Source organism: Talpa europaea (genome assembly GCF_964194135.1).
Source record: "Talpa europaea genome assembly, chromosome: 8".
Lineage (NCBI taxonomy): Eukaryota > Metazoa > Chordata > Mammalia > Eulipotyphla > Talpidae > Talpa > Talpa europaea.
Window position 1 is genome coordinate 34,618,506 of NC_140075.1, and position 17,073 is coordinate 34,635,578.

The following is a 17,073-nucleotide window of genomic DNA, read 5'->3' on the forward strand; positions in this document are numbered from 1 at the left end:
CTTTAACAGGGTTTTGGCATTTCCTTTCCTTTATAAAACATGCTCAGCAAACTGCACCAGTTAACTACAGTTTGGTAAATTGTTATGTTAACAATTATGACATCTGCAATGTTTTATAAAGCAACTAATTTAATAAAATCACTATTGTGAGGACTTAAATTTTGTGTTACCTCCCAAGAGATATTTTTGGAGAATATAGAACACAGCTCTTGGGACTACAGTTCTCTAATACTTGTAATGCTTAGTAAATGCTTGGCAGGTAGTTACAGCTTTACAACAAAAATGATTTGCTGGGTCCTTAATAGTGTTACCCTTGAGCAACAATGGTATATAGAACTGCCTTTTTCTTATTTATTTGGGGAAATGATTTGTTTAGGTACTAAGGCCTAACTAAAAGAACTATTTATTTGGAGTAATTGAGCTTATAACTCAGGTTATGGCTGTAAAAAGACTGGGTGATGATCTTTATATTATATATTGTCTTTCAAGTGATTTAACCAAATTTGTGGTTGGAGTTTTATTTTTTTAACTGTCACAATCAAAATAGGAATAGGACTTAAAGTGTTTTTAATTTCTCTTACATAGGAAATAGGAGCCAAAAAGCTCTGTAGACCACTAAGTGGAAGACAGGACCATCTAAATGATTAACAAAGCAGTGACTACGCAGCAATAATTATAACAAAAATTATTTTAAGGCAGACAAGGGCTAAGATTTCCTTAGCAGTAATAATGACATAAATGAATTTAAAATCTATTTTATTATAGAGATCAGTTTCTAACAAATGGAAATGTATCATCTGTTCCTTAACTGTGTAAATAATATTAAATTCCTTTGAAACTGGAATATGCAGGCACAGGTATTCTTTGCTTAATATTTTATCTCAAAGGAGAAGCCATCCTGAGGAACATGGAGCTTTGGCTCTCAATACCAAAATCTGCATAAAGTGGTAAAAGTGAAACACTTAAATAGGAATTTCCTTATGAAAAATTCTGTCATCCTTTACCCACTATTCACAAAGAACCGGTATGTTCAAAGATCACTAGTATATTCTATTCTGATCATAAACATCTGTCAGTACCTCCTTTCCGTTAAACAGGCACCCAAGAAATCTTGGCAGTGACCACACTCATATTACCTGAATCCAGCTAAGCTGCTAGCATGTCCTTTAGACAGCAACCTGTTTGAGGGTCCTTCAGCAGCACATTTACAATGTCATAAAATTTGTGTTCGTATGCCAGCTTGTAATACAAGTAGATGTCTTCACAATAGGTGAGTAATTTCTTCAGGTTTTTCACAGCCGTTTCCGTAGGCTGATGTTGTTTGTATCTGGACAAAAATATAATGTACAGGTTGAGATTCTGTGTGTTGAGTGAGGACTGTTAGCTGACACTATCACTACCTACAGAGAGGGTGCTGGGAAAATGACCTTGTAGTAGTAGTAATGGTGGTGGTGGTGCCTGTAAACGCTGAAGTTACTTCATTATAACTGTCTTAATGCTCACCTTAATTAGCAAGAGTTCAGTACTCCACAGAGGACCTCTGATGTTTATCGTTTTTGGCACCAAGGCATGGTGAGTTGCTATTCTCCCATTTTAAGTATAAAGTACCATAAGCAAGCTGTCCTCATTCATCTGTTTGCATAAATTTGTGAAAAGATTTTTTCCTTGCAGGAATCCTTAAAACCTTAGCCATCTCAAGCAGAGGTAGCACCCAAGCATGTTAGACTTAACCATAAAATTCCTACCGTCTTATCTCAAAGCAGAGGCATTTTGATACTTACTTCTTTGAAATTTCTTCAAATATATTGGATCTTAATAACCTTTGCTGCTTAAATTCTTCCAAATAATTAAAGTCTCCTTTAATAATCACTTGTTGGTATAGAATTTCAGCCCAATCAGGAGCAAAGTCATAGGCCTCAGCCACAATAGAAGCCTTAAAAAGATGGAGGATGACACTGTTAGAACCAATTTGGTGTAAAACTGAAGGCAAATTATTCTACAAAACTTTATACTGTACACAGTACTGCAGTGAATGTGATCATTACCAATTATGTTAAAAAGGTCTATGAATCAAGGTTGGTGAGAAGTGGTGTTAGGTTTCCTCACAATGGTTTAATAAAACTGCTGAGAAAGAATACTTTTCTCACTAACTCAATTATACAGGGCACAGTGAAAGGGCTGAAACAGCCTTCCAGAAGCCCTGATTCCCTAGGCTAACCCCAGTGCACCATTCTAGAAACACCAGGTCTATCTAAGAGACGTTCAAAGGACCAGGAGCAGGGATGTTTCTCTGAACCTCAACTGTCTAAGGGGCAAAGGTGTGTCTGCTGCTCTGCTGAGCTAACCTTGTAGGGAATGAGACAGTGCCAGCTTAACACTCTCCAACCTCTGCCCCAACAATGTGTTACTAAAAAATACCACCATGAAAAGGTAATCAGCCAGCCAGGTGAGAACTGGCGTGTCCTGGTTCTGTCGCTGATCTGAGTCACAAGAGGGACAGCAAGAAGGCGCAAGCTGGCAACGCTGGTTAGATTTTTCTTCCTTGCTCACCTGGTAGAATCGAGGTAGGGCCATGATACAGTCCATCAGCCTGTGGCGGCTCAAGTTGATAAGCATTGTGTTCTGGCCATTGTTTAGGAAGTGGATCTGCAGTGTTATCAGCTTAGTCAGCCGGTGACAGTGCAAGGCCTGTCGCACACAAGAGTCCTTGAGGGACAAAGGTGGAGGGAGGCATAAGTGGGGAAATACTTTTTGCCATCATTTCCATGGACTTACCCAGCAACTGACCTTGCCACTGGTTGGCCCGTGAACGCCCACTCCCTCCCCCCCATCACCCTTACTTGGAAAAGCCCCTGGACAAGTCAGGTGATTCCTACTGCAGACACTGTTTCAGGGCCAGTCTGAAATAAGACGCCGTGGTTACCTTGGCATAACTCTCTGCTGCATCCAGCATCAGAGTCAGAGCTTTCAGCAGCAGCTGCTTCAGTTGGTACCCATCCTTGAGGCTGTCCTCTGCAAGGGAGTCAGAAAGTCAAGACGCTGGGTGTGTCCTGACTCCTAGTGAGGCCACTCACTGTTGCTATGCAGGACTGGAAACATCCTAGCTCATTTTCAGAGAAGCAGGTATGTCTCAAATAAAGGCTATTGGGTCACGAGTGCATATACCCTAACTTCACTCTGGAGTAGGACTCTGCCCTGTCTGAAACATTAAGGCAGTGCGCACAGCACCAGCATGTTTGTTCCTGATAGGTGCTTGGATGCGCAGGCTACAAAGGACAAATGCCTTCTAGGTAGCCCTCTCTCCACCTTCATCTGTCTGCCCAGCTTAGGCCCTGCTGAGGAGCTGTTGGGTATCAGTCAATTTCACCAGCTCTTAGACATACGAACCTTCCCTGCCTGGCAGCACTGCCTGGGGGTGCTGCTTGATCTCTACTCACCCCAGGGTTGAGACTCAATCAGTTTCAGTTGGATGCAGGCAGCTGCCTCGTGGTTCTCCCCAATTTCCCGACACATGCTGAAGCACAGGGCGATCATGTTGTGCTTTTCACTGTCCCCAGGGCGGCAACGTTTGATGTAATCCAGCAGGGCTGTCTTCAGGGTACCACTCTGCCCCAGGAAAAAAAAGGAATAACAAGGTCCTAACCAGGGATTGCAGGAAGAAAGGATGGGTTGAGTGGTTCTGAAAGTTACAAAAAAAAAAAGAAAAAACAAGGAAAAGTTGAGCAAAAAGTTCATGCTATCCTGTGGATAAGGAGACAGGCACCGCATCCTCTGCTGGTGAGAGAAGGGAGGGTACCACCTGTCAGAAGAAGGAAGACTTAAATGCACGTGTTACTCTAGCAATTTACTTCCAGGGATATATCCCCAAAGAAAAAAGTGCTAAGATGAATGTAACAAGGATGTTTAGTAATAAAAATTAGAAATATTTTGGACATTCAGATTGGTTCATGAGTGCTGAGAATACCATGAACCCATTAAAACCGGTGTTGACTTGGGAAATGCTGGTGCTGGCCTTACTAAGTGAGAAGGGCAGCTATCTCATTCCTGTGCAGCGTAGGGTACATGTGCAGCGTGGGGGGTGGGGCTCATGTGCACAGTAAGGGCTACCTCCAGGTAGTACATGGACACAGGGCTTTTTCCTGCATTGTTTTCGAAGTGTCTTTACACTGAGTATTACTTTTGTAATCAAGAAAGAAAGTTATTAAAAGAACATTTAGATGCAGAAATAAAACTGCCTCAATTTAAAAAACCCTCTCGGGGACCCTAGAGGTATGCCTGTGTTTAAGGCTTGTCCTCTCCTGACCAGTAAACTGGTCTGTCCTGAAACTAGCCCAACACTGAACAGTTTTTCTGACTTTGTCTCTTAATCCTGCTGGGCTGGGCCTATCTTCTTGAGGCCAAAAGTATATATTTAAAATCTTAACTCACAGGTGAAATTTTCTAAACAACACAGCCAAATTACTTTGAAACAGGTTCTGTGCGTGACGTGCCTGGTCACATAGCAGCCTGAGGACAGACACACACCCAGAGCCCCAAGGTGTTTGCTTCCACGCCGCTGCCTCCCTCACACGCCACAGCTTTCCAGGTGCAGCCTTGCCATTCACTCCCTAACCTCAGCAACACATTTTTCCATGGCACCTGAAAACTCTCCAGGAATCCTTAGCCACAACCTCCTGAGCTGGTGAAATGCATTTCCATGGGGCCTTTGCCCTGCCAGAACAAGCATTCAGAGAAGAGGGAGGTGACTGACAAGCTGAGCGGAGGTGGGCAAACTCTTTCTTCATTACTTCTGTCAGCATGACTGCTGCCTGGTCTGTACTCTAACCGGAAACCACTGGCTACACCTTACGTCCTTAATTCCCTCCCTCGCATCCCAGCAGGCCCCTGACTGGGATGATTCCTGAGCAAATTTGAGGTGCCTGAATGTCAGTAGTACTTGTCACTCTAGAAGTCAAAATACTGTACACCTACCGGATCCAACTTCTTCCTCATTAGCACTTCGAAGTAGTGCTTTTTATGCAGCAAGTCAAATATGTATGTCATCTCATTGTACCTCCCAATGCCAGTGAGGAGACGCACCTGGAAAGGGAGAGACGGCGGCTTAACTGGCATCACTGGAATTCTCTGAGCAAGACCATTACCTTCATCAGTTTGGTTGCTTTCAGATGCCAAGCTCCAGGGGCCAGGCCACCATGCTCACCTCCTTCATACCCGTATATTTAACACAGGGCTCCTCTGGGGGATTTAGAAATGCTAATCGTTGGCACACTACTGGCTGTTCTCTCTTTTTGGTGTATTTAAGTGTGACTATCAATGCTGAAGTGCCGCCCTCCTGGGGAGGCACCAGAGACTTTAGTTGTCAGCTCATTTATATTCAAAGATACGAGGTAGGTCTCTACCTTGTCTTGATGGGATACAGTCTTACCTCTCTAGAAAAGGTAACTGCCCTGGCAAGGGCAGCCCCAGATCATGGCAGGAACCCAACCCCTCAATCCGATGCTAACAAATGATAACTTAGAGCAGAGGGTTGAACTGCTCAGGCTATCTGCCTGTTTGCCCTCTGAAAAGGATTCCTCTGGATGGAGGGTGGTGGTTGAGGGGAGTTACTTACCACTAGTCCGTATTCCTCGTTAGGGGCTAAGTGGTTGTCAGTGAGCAGCCGGGCAGCCTGCAGGACTCGGATGATGCCCTCCATGTGGCACGTCATTGTGAAGCAGTGATGGGCCAGGATCAGCAGCTCTGTGGCTAGATAAGTGGGACACTGGTAAGACAGCACAGTGAACCAGGCACCCACGGTCTCATTCAGTGCTGGCAGGAGGGTGAAGGGACCCAGTACAGGCAGCCTGTCAAGAGAAGGCTCTCCCACCATCCCCTGAAACCCCTGGCCTCACTAGCTGGAGCTCTGCAACAGCCCCCTGGCCACGTCTAAATTTTGTCAATAAGAAGAGCACAGGGATTAACTCTCCTCAAAGACAGTCATGTAGTCACTGCATTTCCAATAGGCTCAACAACCACAAGGAAGCCTTGCTTTTTAGAAATGGAGAAACAGCCTGCAGGCAAACTGATGGAGGACCTGCCAGCAGGCGTCCAAGGATCTTTGTGTCTCTGGCCTAATATTTAACCTCTTAAGACCCTATCTCTTAGCATCTAGTCAAGTATAATTTGATGTTTTGCTGGCTTTCTAGATGAATGCAAGATTGGATTACATGCAAATGTACAACTATTACAGCCACTGTAAACAAAACTAAAAAGCAAACTAGGAGAAATTTGCAATGTTGACGAGAGAAAGGTGTTCCCATCCTTAACACGTTGTGCCCTCAGAGTCGCCCGGCTCTACAGCTGTCCCCCAGTTGCCAAGTACTGAGCAACCTTGACTACGAATCCTTCAGGACTTGGTTTGGACATTTCCTCACGAAACCTATTGCTCCCTATACTATACATCACCCCTAGAGCCTGCGCTTCCAGGGTGGCTGTTCACCTTGTTCACCACCTCCCTGATTTTGAGAGTACCTGGCACAAGGCTTGTACTCAGTAAATCGCGTAGAACAGTACGGGAGAGATACAGAAGACATTTTAAATTTTGTATAACTATAAAAGTTCATTGAGCAAAAAACATAAATACACTGTTTGAAAGTAAACAGCTATTGGGGTTGGAAGAGTTGTGGGACCAGATTCTTCAGAATCCAATTTAAGGCCAGCGAGGATTGTAGAATTTTTATCTTAGCTTTTCTGTCACAGAATTTTAGTCATGAAGACATTACCACTGGGCAGCATCCCAGAAAAGAAAACACAAACCCCTGAGCTAGAAAAGAATGCTCATGGTCTCCATAAATCAATTTAGTGGAAACAGTCTTCCCTTATATTTGGAAGACCTGGCTTAAACGTTATTAAGTATTTCAACTACAAATGTCATAATATGCTCTGTTTGCCCCTATTTTATTCCCCAAAGGATCCCAAAATGCACCCCTGAGCTGTGACCAGGGACTCCAAGTCCCTTCAACCTTGATGCGGGGCCAGAGAAGCTTATAGAAACTATTATGCAAAGATAAAACATGTTTTAAAGTTCATAAAACACTGCATTTTCCTACTGTCTTTGATAGTTAAATATTTTTTAAGTTTGAATTGTCTAAATTTTCATTCTCCAACTGGCAATAGGAACTGTCATAGAAATAAGTGACAGTTAGCAAGTCACATCACTTCTCAATTCATATTTCTCCAGTAACAAATCTGCCTGCAAATACGTTTATCAGCTCTGGTCAATATCTTATCAAATTTTGATTGAAGAGAGGCAAAGAACTTGTAGTTGCCATTAATATTACCCAAGTGCTCATGGGATGGCTCAGAAGGCTCTTTTAAAAATAAAACTGTTCAACTTTTTAAAATCTCCCATTTAGTTGTTCACTAAACATCAGTAACGTGCCTTTTTTTGGATCTAATGTGCAAAGTAAGGGCATCCCTGGTGGCGTAGGGGTTAAGTCTTGGCTCTATCACCACTATGGCCTGACTTTGATCCCCTGTCAGGGAGCTGACCCACGTATGGCACATCAGACCTCTCCTGTCTCACCCGCTGCTCCCCACAGCAGTGTATTTCAGTAGATCCGCCTGTTCTGTTCCCCTCTCTTTCTTGGAACAGACATTCCCTTTACCCCCCAGCACCTCTGACCTACACCCCAGTTCTTCTACACAAAACAAACAAACAAAAAAACGCTGTTACTCTATAAAAAAGAAATAACAACTGGGCAAAGTAGAATGGGTCCCAGGAAATTACACTTTCACACATTGTAAGGGCGAGTGAGAAGTTAATTTTTGCCCCTGGAGTAAAATTTGGCTATTATATATAAATATGGGCATACTCTTGAATCATGAATTTATCTTAATCATGGTCATGTGCATAGATGTGCCTCTAGGGATGCTTGTCAGTGTATAAAGTGGCAGAAAATGAAGCAATCTAAAGGTCCCATATAGGATATAAAATTTTTAATTGCATAGAAGAAAAATACTGTGCAATCATTAAAAATATTATCCAGTGTCATGGAAAGATGTTAATGACACCATACTCATAAAGTAGGTGTAAACAGTATGTAGAGGATAATGCCAGTTTTGAAAAATGAAAACCAAGACACTTGCCTAGAAAGAGACCCGAGGGACTCGGCCTGCAGTGGCCCAGACATCACAGAAAGTGAGCAGGCTTGGATGAAATCACAAAGACTAGGTTCAAGTACCAGTTCTGCCACCTAATAATTATAAGTCAATCAACTTCTCTAAGCTTTGTTTCCTCTCTTTCAACATGGAAACGATACAATATCCACTATGCAGGGGAATGTGTAAAAATAAGTATGTCGAATGTTAAAAGGTAACCTTTTGTGTGATTTTACATTTGGAGCTGCTTTTCCATATAAATTTTCTGCAATGAGCCTATGGCTTTCTACCAAGAATCTATACATCATGATGGAAGGGAAGGGATCCAGGACAGAGACGGGTTGAAATTGAGTTTTGGAAAGACTAATTCAGGAAGACTTATTGGAGACCTATTTGGAATTAAAAAAAATGTGAGAAAATAGCCAAGAACTTACTGCAAGCCAGCTCCCCATGAGGAACAGAGGAAATCTTTTCCAACAACTTCATGCCTACTAATGTGCGGTCTTGACACAAAGCAGTCAGCTGAAGAAATGTTTGGCTTTCCTCTGCTTGAGTGAACATCTGTCTGTGTCCTGTACAGGAGAAAGGTGCTGCTTTTTACCTTGAGAGTTGACAGATCAGAGCCTCACGCCAGAGGCCTACTCTGCTCAGGCCTGGGCACCAGGGGAAATGCTGGTGCAGGTCTCTACGCAGCCCTCTTGCAGAGCACAGATACCTTTGCCTAGTGCTCATCTTATAGGACAGAAGCTCCTTAGCTCAAAGGAAGGCACAGATGCTCTAAGCATAATCACAAAACAACAAACAAAAAGCAACAACAAAAATGTAATTTACTCTCCTAAGTGAAATCTGGCAACTAGCAAGAGCAGCATTCAGGATGTATGTGAGCAAAGCTTCCAAATTCTTAAAGCTCAGAACTTGAGAATGTGACTGGGCAGGTCTGGAGGGCAGGGCACCTGTTCCCTCTGATGAGGTCAGCAGCTCCCGTGTCACCTCTTCGGCCACAAGGTCAGCCACTGTGTCTGGCTCGAGGCCCTGGGCGCTGATGAAGGCTTGGGCTCTCTTGCATCGGTCCGGCCTCTGGGAGGCTAAGATCGTCCGGAGCATGGCCTCCCCATCCTGGATGGCGACATCTGTGTAGGAACAGCCCAACTCCTGAGAGGAAGACAAAGCCAACAATATGAAATAGGAAAAAGCTAGCAAAAGACAACCCTTCTAAAATGTGACGTGGACTGACTATCATTTGGAGTTTAAAGATCCATCGCACTGAGGAGGACCCTCAGTAGTATACACTGTTTTCTAACCCTTTCTACTGCTTCACTGATGCGCCAGGTCCAAGCAAGAAAAAGGTTTTGTCTTTAGAAAGCATCAGGTTAACTTAACCTCTCGTTGAAAGCTGAGCTTTTCAAATGCTATGCTATGAAATATAAGCTGAATAAAAGGCAAGAAAGACCCCCTTCCTCACTGTTCCCATGGGGCTTCAGTGCGCAGCTTTATTTCTCTCACGCTCTTCCCACTTCACTTAGTCTGCTGTTTTTCTCCCTCAATCAGTGCAAACCCACAATCAATCCCGTCTGCATCTTCCATTTTATTTTATTTGTAAACTTATTTTGGGCTCTCCCACACATGGAAAGCACCAAGCACTCCTAAAGCAAAATCTACAATTTCAGAATTACAAATCATCGCTTATAGGTCAAGAACCTGGAGCCGAGAGAAGTGAAATGTCTTGCTCTTGCTTCTGGCTGACTGAGCTGCAGCCAGGATTCAAATCACCATAGATCTTGGCCTGGAGTCTTCATACCATTCCCTGGGATGGACTGAAAGTGCTAAAGTCCTGATAAGAGCTCTACTCCCGGGTCACAACTATTATCTGAAGGGCCTGACTTGGCAGCATCCAAAATTCCCCCTCCAACTTCCCATTTCAGTCTCAGAAGGAGCTTCCTGTGAGCCCCCCCCCCCCCCCCCCCCGCCCTTGACACATACCTTGGCAAGTTCATACAGGCAGAGGACCTGCCGGCAGTAGCTCTTCCCGTGGAGGCATTTGCTTGTCAGAGTTTCCAGATGACTCACCACTTCATCACTGGGGGGCAGCATCACAAAGGACTGACTATCCAAACTTGAAGCTGGAAGCAAATACAAGTCTGAGGACTTAAAGCTGACAAGTTAAGGCCTCTCCCCAGACCACTAGACTCCACAGCTCTGCTCAGTCTCCTGTGCTGCACCCCCATGACTTCTTCTGGGTCTGGGATCACTTAAACTTCTTTCACTGACTTCTTCCAGGAAATTCCAGCTCAGAATATTTCAAAGGCCTCATGTGCTACAAAAGACTCAAACTTACCTAGTAAATTTCATCAAAAAAGATGCTGCCTAGACTTAACTCACACATACCTCATCACAATTTCTCTTGTTATTAAATAAGTCATCAGGTTTAGCTATCTCTAAGACATCTCTCCCATCACTGCTTTAGTTCAAGTCTCCCTCATCACCCTGCATCTAAAAGACTGTTACTGGGCCTCCCTGGTGGCACCAGGGGTTGAGCACGGCGCTGTGAAGCTGTCTGCAGCCTCTGCAGTGCGAGTTCGATCCCCCGGCTGACCCAGGGAGCTACCCACATGGCACAGCAGACCTCTCCTGCCTCGTCCGCTGCTCCCCTCAGCAGTATATTTCAGTCAGTCTGCCTGTTCTGCTCCCCACTCTGTCTCTGGTAAATCCTCTCACCTCCCCCACCTCTGGCCTGTGCCCCTGTTCTCGTATGCATAAATGGGCAAATCCTTAAAAAAAATAAAAAAATAATAATAAAAATAAACAAAAGACTGTTACTGTCTCCTGCTACCAGCTTCCCCTTTGCCCAAATCAATCTAACACACACTGAGCAGGATTTTTCTAAAATGCAATCATAAAAATCCAGCATCTGGATAGATACCTTAAAGAAACAGAAAATTAAAATCCATTCCTGACTTAAAGGAAAAAAACTGTTAACCTGAAACAGAAGAAAATTTTCTTAATTTGATAATGGGTTTCTAGGAAATCCTTTTTTTCTAGGGGAAAATAAGTATCAAAAAATATATGACATTTTTATTAACAAAATTTAAAAATTGAAATGTATATTAATAAAGTATTGTTAAATAAATCATAGTAGAATAATCTGCAGTCATTAAAAATATGAAGACAGGGCCTCCCCAGTGGCGCAATGGGTTGAGCGCAGCACTGTGAAGCTGTCCACAGCCTCTGCAGCGCCGGTTCGATTCTTGATGGCCAGGGAGATACCCACATGGAGGGGCAGACCTTTCCTGTCTCGCCCGCTGCTCCCCTCAGCAGTGTTTTCGGTTTGTCTCTCTGTTCTGCTCCCTGCTCTGTCTCTGGTGAATCCTCTCATCCTCCCGCGGCCCAGTTCTTGTATAGAAATAAGTAAATCATTAAAAAAAAAAGTATGAACTCCTTTAAAAAAAATATGAAGACAATATGTATGTACTGATTGGGAAAAAGGTTATAGAACAATTATTATTTCATTTTTGTACAAAATAAATTGTGTGTGAGAGCACAGGCATGCCAATCAATAAAAGATGTTACTCTGGGGAATGTGGTTGTGTTGAGTGGATAAATGACTCACTTGTTACGCATATCTGTATTGTGTGATTTGTTTCACTAAGCATATAGGTATTATACATTAAAAAAATAGCCTTTAAAGACAAAAAAGTAAAAAGCAACTCAGAACATAATTATCCTCCTGCTTACAATTCTTCATTGTGGGTTCCAGTTCTAGGAAAGAGTAAGCTCACTCACCCTTTTCTCCCACTGAATTTAACAAAAAACCCAGACACTCTGAAAAAAACCCCAGTACTCTGAAACCACGAACTGAGGAGAGCAAGAGGGGAGAGAGGGACAAGAGAAAGGAGAGGAGGGGAAAGAAAGAAATTTTAGAAAGAGAAAAAAAAATAACTAAAATTTACAAATCACAGAAATAAAAAAAAAAAAACAGCAGAGTGGAGATACCAGACAGGTCACTGAAACTGAAGTTAAACAAATTATCAATCTGAACAACACAGAGGAAAAAGACTGAAAAATGCTTGGACAAAGTCTCAGCTTGTGAGAGAATAAAAGTTCTAAGAGTCACGTCACTGGAGTCCCAGAAGGACAGGAGTATAGAGCTGGAAAAACATCTGAAAAAAATGCTGTCTGGTGAAACATACGGATCTGTATGTTTAAGAAGCTCAGTGACCTCCAAAAAAGATAAATCCAAAGAAACATATCCCCAATGACACTATGATCAAACTGCTGAAAACAAAAGCAGAAAAATATCTTTAACCAGAGAAAAGTGCATTATGTACAGTGGAACAGTGACTCAAATGACTGAAGATTACTCACCAGATACAATGGATTTCAAAAGAAGTGGTGCAATATTTTTAAAAAGTGCTGAGTGAAAATAACTATATCCAGCAAAAATCATCCTTCAGGAATGAAGGTGAAATAGACACTCAGATAAAGAAAAACTGAGAATCTGTTGTTAGAATGAATTGCTGGAGGAAGTCCTTCAGTTCAGACAGACTTTAAAAAGAAATCAGAAGTAAACTTGGAAATATCAAGAACAAAAGAGTACAAAATTGTACAGGGTTTTAAAAAATCTTTTGAAAAAATGCAGCTCTCCAGTCTGCCTGTGACAGTGCAGGTGCCTCTCTCTCTCTCTTTTTTCTCCTTTTCCTAATAAACCTGTTCTTTTAAAATGTTAAAAAAAAAAAAAAAAAAAGAACTCTTTGGTTGAAAGGCAAAAAAGACAGCAGTGTTTAATGGGCTTTTCATTGTAGGTAGATGTAAAATAACAAGACGACTAAGACAAAAACAGAAGAGACCTACAATATGAGTAAGGTTTATACATTACAGCTGAGTGGTGAAACACTGACTTTAAGTAGACTGTGAGAGTAAAGAATGTACATTGTAACCCTAAAGCAACCAACTTAAAAAAAAAAAAACTATTTAAAAATATATAGTCAAGGGGCCTCCCCTGGTGGTGCAGCGGTTGAGCGCTCCCGCAGCCTCTGCAGCGCCAGTTCGTTCCCCGGCCGGCAGCAAGGGTCCCACAAAAAACAAACATATATATATACACACACACACACCCCACACACACACACATATATAGTCAAAATCACAGGAAGGCTATACTCGTTCTAATAATACAAAAAGCAGAAAAAAAAGGTTTACTCAAAAACCGTAACTACCAAAACTCACCCAAGATGAAAAATAAACTGAATAATTACGTAATTATGCAAGAAATTAAATTCATAGTTAAAAAATCTTCCAAAACATGGGCCTCCCCTGGTGGCACAGGTGGATGAGCGCAGCACTGTGAAGCTGTCCACAGTGTCTGCAGCGTAGGTTCGATCCCGGCCGGCCAGCAAGACTCCCACATGGTGCAGCAGACCTCTCCTGTCTCACCCACTGCTCCTCAGCAGTGTACTTCAGTCAGTCTGCCTGTTCTGTTCCCTGCTTTCTCTCTGGTGAGTCCTCTCACCCTCCCACGCATCTGGCCTGTACCCCGATTCCTGTATGCATGAATAAATAAATCTTAAAAAAAAAAAAACAACAACTTCCAAAACAGAAACCTACAGGTTCACAAATATTAGTGGTAAATACTACTGAAAATTTAAAATAACACCAATTCTGGCGCCTCCCTGGTGGCACAAGGGGTTAAGTCTCAGCACAATGGGAGGTGACCCACATGGCGCAGCAGACCTCTCCTGTCTCACCCGCTGCTCCCCTCAGCAGTGTTTTTCAGTCGATCTGCCTGTTCCGCTCCCCACTCTGTCTCTGGTGAATCCTCTCACACCCTCAAACTCCCACACCTCTGCCCTGCACCCAGCTCTTATATGCATAAATAATTAAAATAAATCTATAAAAATAAAAAATAACACCAATTCCATACAATTTTTTCCCAAAAATTCTTGAATGTATTTTCTAACTCATGACACTATATTACCTAAATACAAAAAACAGATAAGGATAGTAACACAACAACTAAAACACTACAGATCAATATTCCTCATGAATATAAATGCAAAAATCCTCAAGATATGCAGATTGACTCTTGTATCAAAAATAAAACAAAACAAAACAAAAAAACCACCATGGCCAAAGGGGGGATTATCCTGGAAATGCAAAGCTGGCTCAATATTTTTCAAAAAATTAATCGCTGTAATCCATCATATTAATAATCTAAAGGGAAAAAAAAACCCACAATTATATGAATGGATGCCAAAAAATATAACAAAATCCTACACTGATACATGATTTAAAAAGCTGTCAACAAACCTTGAGTTAGGTGGGAACTTCCTCAACATGACAAAGCTTATCTTTAAAAACCTGCAACTAATAAGATGTATGCACAGCTAAAGGATGAAAGACTGAATGCTTTTTCTCTAAGATCTGCTAGGCATGAATATCTTCTTTTGCCTCTGCTATCCAACATTGTACTGGAAGTCAATATTGTTTATTGCCAATGCAAGAGAACAAGAAAAAGAGATAAGAAAAGTAAGAAGAAAAATGAAAAAGAAATAAAACTGTCTCTTTTTACAATTTCCTCTATAGAAAATTCCAAGGGCCTCTCTGGTGGTGACCTAGGGGTTAGTCTCAACACTGTTACTGCAACAGCTTGCATTCGATCCCCGGCCACGGAGCTAACCCACATGGCGCAGCAGACTCTCCTGTCTCACCTGCTGCTTCCCTCAGGAGTGTTATTTCACTGGATCCAGCTGTTCTGCTTCCCAACTGTCTCTGGTGAATCCTCTCACCCCCTGCACCTCTGGCCTACACCCCAGTTCTTCTATGCAAAATAAAATAAATATCTGACAATAAAGGAATAATTCTTTAAAAAAAAAAAGAAAACTCCAAGGCATCTAGAATAAATGAGTTTAGCAAAGCCACAGGATGCAAGGGTAACATAAAAATCAATCATATTTTGGGCCTCCCCGGTGGCGCAGCGGTTGAGCGCTGGGTTGCGAAGCTGCCCGCGGCCTCTGCAGCGCCAGTTTGATCCCCGGCTGCTCCCCGGCCACCAGAGGAGGGTCCCACATGGCGTGCAGACCTCTCCTGCCGCCCGCTGCTCCCCTCAGCAGTGTACTTCGGTCCTTCTGCCTGCTCTGCTCCCTGCTCTGGCTCTGGTGAATTCTCTCACCCTCTCGCGCTTCTGACTGTACCCAGTGCATGTATAAACAAACAAACAAATAAATAAAACATGCCTCTATAAAAAAAAAATCATATTTTTATATACTACCAACGTACAACTGGAAACACAATTGTGTAGAATAAATTTCAATGAACCAATTACCTGTCAAATGAATTCCCCTAACTTCAGTACAACGCTGGTTAAAAGATGTAGGTGTTTCTACTTCAATGACTAGTTATTTATCTCAGTTTGTGGATTACCTGGAATACAATTGCTATCTCCTAACTTAAAATAACTATTATGCCAAAAGTGACCCTTCCTTCTCAGAAAGAGTGCCAACGGCATCATTTAGGATTCAGGGCAATCTGATCTCCTTTACTTACTGCTTTGGACTTTCCGTAGAGGAACATTAGGTTCTTCTTCTGTCTCAAGGTGTTCAGCAGTTTTTAGGAGAGCACGGATCTCTGGGTGCACGTCATTAACATTAGCGTCTCCTGAAGCCAGTGCTCTGCAGTGCAATACCAATGCAACATCCTCGTTATAGAAATGAAAATACCGGCACACTCTACTTGCTTCATGCACGCAGCTGTCATCCAGTAGACGCCCAATCAAAAAGCTTAGTGACTCTTGCTCCTTCCAATTTAGTTTGTTCTCAAGAGTCTCTCTGGATGGAAAACCATTAAGTTCTAAGTATTTTGATGTGTTCAGAGCAGCCAACTTGGAGAATGAAAGTTCACTCGCTAAGCTATCAAAGGAAATTTCACCGCTTGTTGAGATCTGTCGAGAAAATGTGGACTCTGTTTCCTCCTGTTTTTCTCTCCGTGAGTGTTGGGCGATGCGGCAGAGCCAGATCTGCTTCTCCAGCTCCTCCAGCTCCTCCACAGGCACCGGGTCCTCCCGGGCAAGCCAGTGTCCTGCCAGGGTGAGAAGCAAATGGCGCTCCTCCCTGCTGCTCCATTCCTCTCCAGGTGGGTGCTCACCTGCCACAGGGGCCTGGGCTGAGAAAAAGGAAGAAGCTGCTTTGCTTGAAATGGAATTTTTCTTGAAATTCTCGTGGCATTTTTTCCAGAAATCAATTCTTGCTTGTTTCAGGGACCACTGGTCAATGTGTTTTAAGGTCTGCATTTCCTGTGTTATCTGTGAAATTGAATAAAGTGAAACTTAGCTTTTCCTGGGTAATTTCTTAAATGCAAAATCTCCTTAAGTTACCATATCAAGTCAGAGGACATGGGATTTGTGAAGATTTTATCTGAAAAATTATGGTATGAAAACCAATTCTAAATTTATCCAATTGAATGGGGTTTAAGAAGAACAAAAGGAAAATAGTTGTACATATCCTGTAAGTTAACCTTACATTTAAAGCATACTTTCTTTCAGGAATGGGTATCCATTCCTTTCAGGCTCATCATTTCTGAAAATAAGGTGTGTATCAAAAACAAAAGCCTCATCTCCCATTAAATATGTATCTCAGGCCTCTCTGGTGGCGCAAGGGGTTAAGCACAGGACTATGAAGCAATCCGCAGCCTCTGCAGCATGAGTTCGATCCCCAGCCGGCCAGGAAGCAACTCACGTGGCACAGCAGACCTCTCCTGCCTTGCCCGCTGCTCCCCTCAGCAGTGTGTTGCAGTCAGTCTGCCTGTTCTGCTCTCCACTCTGTCTCTGGTGAATCCTCTCGCCTCCCACCCATCTCTGGCCTGTACCCCAGATCTTGTATGCATAAATAAATAAATCAATCTTTTAAAAATATATATATATATCATTTGATTCTTTGTTTAATGCTC

General features: G+C 42.7%; 1 protein-coding gene across 1 annotated transcript in view; it reads right to left on the reverse strand.

The window, feature by feature from the left end:
- Positions 1-1,146: 1,146 nt before the first annotated feature.
- SPG11 (SPG11 vesicle trafficking associated, spatacsin) overlaps positions 1,147-17,073 on the reverse strand; it is a gene marked incomplete at both ends in the record, with an annotated part of 73,716 nt that continues 57,789 nt past the window's right edge. The window contains 11 exons of the mRNA XM_084240144.1: positions 1,147-1,327; positions 1,782-1,933; positions 2,551-2,706; positions 2,924-3,012; positions 3,438-3,606; positions 4,972-5,079; positions 5,612-5,745; positions 8,574-8,711; positions 9,093-9,291; positions 10,120-10,259; positions 15,676-16,429. Coding sequence (XP_084096270.1) covers positions 1,147-1,327; positions 1,782-1,933; positions 2,551-2,706; positions 2,924-3,012; positions 3,438-3,606; positions 4,972-5,079; positions 5,612-5,745; positions 8,574-8,711; positions 9,093-9,291; positions 10,120-10,259; positions 15,676-16,429 — 2,220 coding nt within the window. The remainder of the gene's footprint in view (positions 1,328-1,781; positions 1,934-2,550; positions 2,707-2,923; positions 3,013-3,437; positions 3,607-4,971; positions 5,080-5,611; positions 5,746-8,573; positions 8,712-9,092; positions 9,292-10,119; positions 10,260-15,675; positions 16,430-17,073) is intronic.